Source organism: Panthera uncia, assembly GCF_023721935.1.
Source record: "Panthera uncia isolate 11264 chromosome B2 unlocalized genomic scaffold, Puncia_PCG_1.0 HiC_scaffold_24, whole genome shotgun sequence".
In the NCBI taxonomy this organism is placed as follows: Eukaryota; Metazoa; Chordata; class Mammalia; order Carnivora; family Felidae; genus Panthera; species Panthera uncia.
Window position 1 is genome coordinate 21,480,729 of NW_026057580.1, and position 3,796 is coordinate 21,484,524.

General features: G+C 38.9%; 1 protein-coding gene across 1 annotated transcript; it reads left to right on the top strand.

The window, feature by feature from the left end:
- The first annotated feature begins 787 nt into the window (after positions 1-787).
- LOC125938585 (dihydrofolate reductase-like) lies at positions 788-1,662 on the top strand. The gene is given in 2 exon segments (XM_049653841.1): positions 788-1,217; positions 1,219-1,662. Coding segments are annotated over 2 exon segments (564 nt in total). The 5' UTR covers positions 788-980; the 3' UTR covers positions 1,546-1,662.
- The last annotated feature ends 2,134 nt before the right edge of the window (positions 1,663-3,796 follow it).

The following is a 3,796-nucleotide window of genomic DNA, read 5'->3' on the forward strand; positions in this document are numbered from 1 at the left end:
GTCCCCCCCCCCTTTTTTTAAATCTTTTTGTTTTTCAGTGCTCCTCATCATCTTGGCCTTGGCTATGTGGTTATTTCAAGGCCACTGTCATCCAAATGCTACTCAGTGAAGTGATGCAGCCTCTTAGTGTTGGATTCCAGGCCCAAAGCCCTCCCAGAGGACAGGGAGGGGGTGCAGAGTAGGCCAGAGAAGCTACAAGAGAGAGAAGAGGACCATGTTCTGAAATGCCATCCCATTAAAACTGTCCATGTGAAGGATAAATTCCAGCAAATGTACCTTCTGATGCTTTGCTGAACTTCTAAGATCTGAAGGCAAGCTCTAAGGGCAAAAATCTTAAACATAAAAAAACCAGAAACACATAGAAGTAGGGCTAACCCTGAGACTCTCCCCATACAGCCAAGATACCTGGAGACGTCACATTCTCAGTGAAATGAAGGGGTAGGCTGGGAAAAAAAAAATCTGCCTGCCAGCAAAAGTCACCACCAAAACAAAAACAAAAGCAAAAGCAAAAAACACAAACAAACAAACAAAAAAAACTGTTGGTGGGGAAAAAAAAAGACAATAACAATTTCTTCTCTAAAGACCTCTAGTCAGAGGCCTACCTTTTAGAAGATCTGGGATTCCAATCCACACTGCCCACTTAGTCAGGGACACCCCAAACCTAGAAATGAAGTGACCCCAGGTTAGTAGCAGCCCTGGCACACCCTCTCTGGAGAGAATTACCCTCAGTCAAGTTCCCACAAGTTCCCACAGGTTATCAAAACCTAAGCTTATAATAAAAAGATTACTAGGTGCCTTAAGAAACCACATATACCATGAGTGAGGCTCACCAGAACCACAAAACAAAACAAAACAAAACCAAGAAAAACAAACACCAGTTCAAGACCCTGGTAAGATCTGAGATATTAAAAATTTCACGCCAAGCTCGGCCGGGATTCCCAGTGCTGTGAGCAAGCTCTGTGGTGTTCACAGCATCTGTCATGGTTCGTCCGCTAAACTGTATCATCGCTGTGTCCCAGAACATGGGCATCGGCAAGAATGGGGACCTGCCCTGGCCGCCGCTCAGGAATGAATTCAAGTATTTCCAAAGAATGACCACAACCTCATCAGTAGGAGGTAAACAGAATTTGGTGATTATGGGTAGGAAGACATGGTTCTCTATTCCCAAGAAGAATCAACCTTTAAAGGACAGAATTAATATAGTTCTCAGTAGAGAACCTCCAGGAACCTCCACAAGGAACTCATTTTCTTGCTAAAAGTCTGGATGATGCCTTAAAACTTATTGAGCAACCAGAATTAGCACATAAGGTGGACATGGTTTGGGTAGTGGGAGGCAGTTCTGTTTATAAGGAAGCCATGAACAGGCCAGGCCATCTTAGACTACTTGTGACAAGGCTTATGCAGGAATTTGAAAGTGACACATTTTTTCCAGAAGTTGATTTGGAGAAATATAAACTTCTCCCAGAATACCCAGGTGTTCTTTCTGATATCCAGGAGGAGAAAGGCATCAAGTACAAATTTGAAGTATATGAGAAGAACAATTAATGTGAAGGTGTTTTCTGGTTTATTTCAAGTTAGTTGTTCCCCCTCCCCTCCAATTCTATATTTTTTTAATATTAGAAAAAAAGACTTTTGTGACTTTAGGTCAATGGGTAATCATTTCTTTTAAAAAAAATGTTTTTTTTTTAACATTTATTTATTTTTGAGAGACAGAGAGAAACAGAGCATGAGTAGGGGAGGGGCAGAGAGAGAGGGAGACACAGAATTCGAGCAGGCTCCAGGTTCTGAGCTGTCAGCACAGAGCCCGACGCGGGGCTCGAACTTACGAACCATGAGATCATGACCTGAGCCAAAGTTGGATGCTCAACAGACTGAGCCACCCAGGCGCCCCAATGGGTAATTATTTCTAAGCAATGAGATTTTGTAAGTTAATCCTAATTAGACTATAGTTAAGATTAGTTTTAACTAGACCATATCAGATAACCATTTGTGAAACCTTTTTTGCTATAGCTGTATGATGCCCATCAAGGACCAGCACCTGCCTACAGTAGCATATCTTTTAAAAACCCAAGTGAAAAAATTCCCTGAGAGCATGAGTTGAAACCAGGACCTACAGAGATAGAACTAGACAGACTTGTCCAAAGGTCAGACATGGATTATAAACAGAAGAGATAGAACTCAGATATTAAAAGAAAATTAAATCAAAATAGGGACTTTGAATTCTCTATGCATTTCACTCTTCTCAAAAAAGGTTCTGTTCATTCAGGCAATCATTAAGTTGAGGGAACTCTGGTATATTCCACTGGGATAGTAAAAAGGCAGGTAGGACACTGCCTTTTTGAAGGTTAAAAGAAAAGGTCTGAGACCTCTAAAAACTCTGTCTCTGATCTTCTGTGAGATTCCATGGATGTTACAATGATAGAAGAATAAATTGTTCTTTACAAAAAAGGTGACTTAAAACAAGCATATGGCTAAAATTAGAAACTGAAAAGGTAATGAACTGAAACTAGATAATGCTAGAAACCAAAATTATGAAGTTGGAAACAAAATTAAACTTCACTGAATTAAAAAGTGAAAATTAAAACATGTTTTCTTATCATGTTAGCAAAGATTTGGATTGTTTAGTAACCAAAGAAGGAGCATTTTTTGCCTTGTAAATTAATACAACTTTTTTAGAGTTTAAGTTAACAATATCAATTAAAATTATTCTGGGTTTGGACCCAGAGCTGAGCTTCCACTTCTAAATATTAATCCTGAACAACAAAGAGATAGACCCAAGGGGGAAAAAAAAAGATTTCAGATATTAAAATTATCAGATATAGAACATAAAATAATTTTTAGATGCGCATTTATTTTGAGAAACAGAGAGAGAGAGAACATGCATGCACATTCATGTGAGTGAGCGGGGAGGGGAAGGGACAGAGAGAAAGGGAGAGAGAGAGAATCTGAAGCCGACTCCCTGATGTCAGTGCAGAGCCTGATGAGGGGCTCAATCCACAACCAACCGTGAGATCATGACCAGAGCCAAAATTAAGAATCAGACACTTAACCGACTGAGCCACCCAAGACACTCCTAGAACATAGAATAATTATCCATGAAATGCACACTTACAGAGAGGTTACATATTTTTACTATCACATTTTAAAATAACCGTTTTCTAATTAAAAAGATAGAACTAAAATACTGGACAATGAACAGTCAGTCAACATTACCAACTGAGAAGGAGTGATTCAAAGTACAAAATTTTAGGATTCCTGTCATTTTTGGAAGCAGAATCCATATTTTATTTTACTTGAAGCTTTGCTAAATTATATATATAATTTTAAAGGTAACCACCAAAAGAATAAAAAAATAGAATGTATAATGTACAAATAGTAGAGTGGAAAGAAATAATCTGAAAGACATCAGGAGAAAAAAAGAAACATGAAAAGAATAACAATGAGACCACAAAAGAAGATGAAAGGAATAAATACAAATTTATCAATAATTGTAATGAATGTATACAGTAGTCCCCCTTTACCCATGACTTTGTTTTCTGACGTTTCAGTTACCCACAGTCAAGTGCAGTCCAGAAGTAGATGATCCTTTTCTGACTTATTGTCAGAAGGTCAGTAGTAACGTAATGCTACGTCACAGTGCCGACATCATTCACCTCATGTCATCACATCACATGGGCTTATTGTCATCTCACATCATCACAAGAAGGGTGAGAGGCACCTGGTTAGATCAGTCAGTGGAGCATGTGATCTCAGGGTTGTAAGTTTGAGCCCCATGTTGGGTAGAGATTACTTAAAA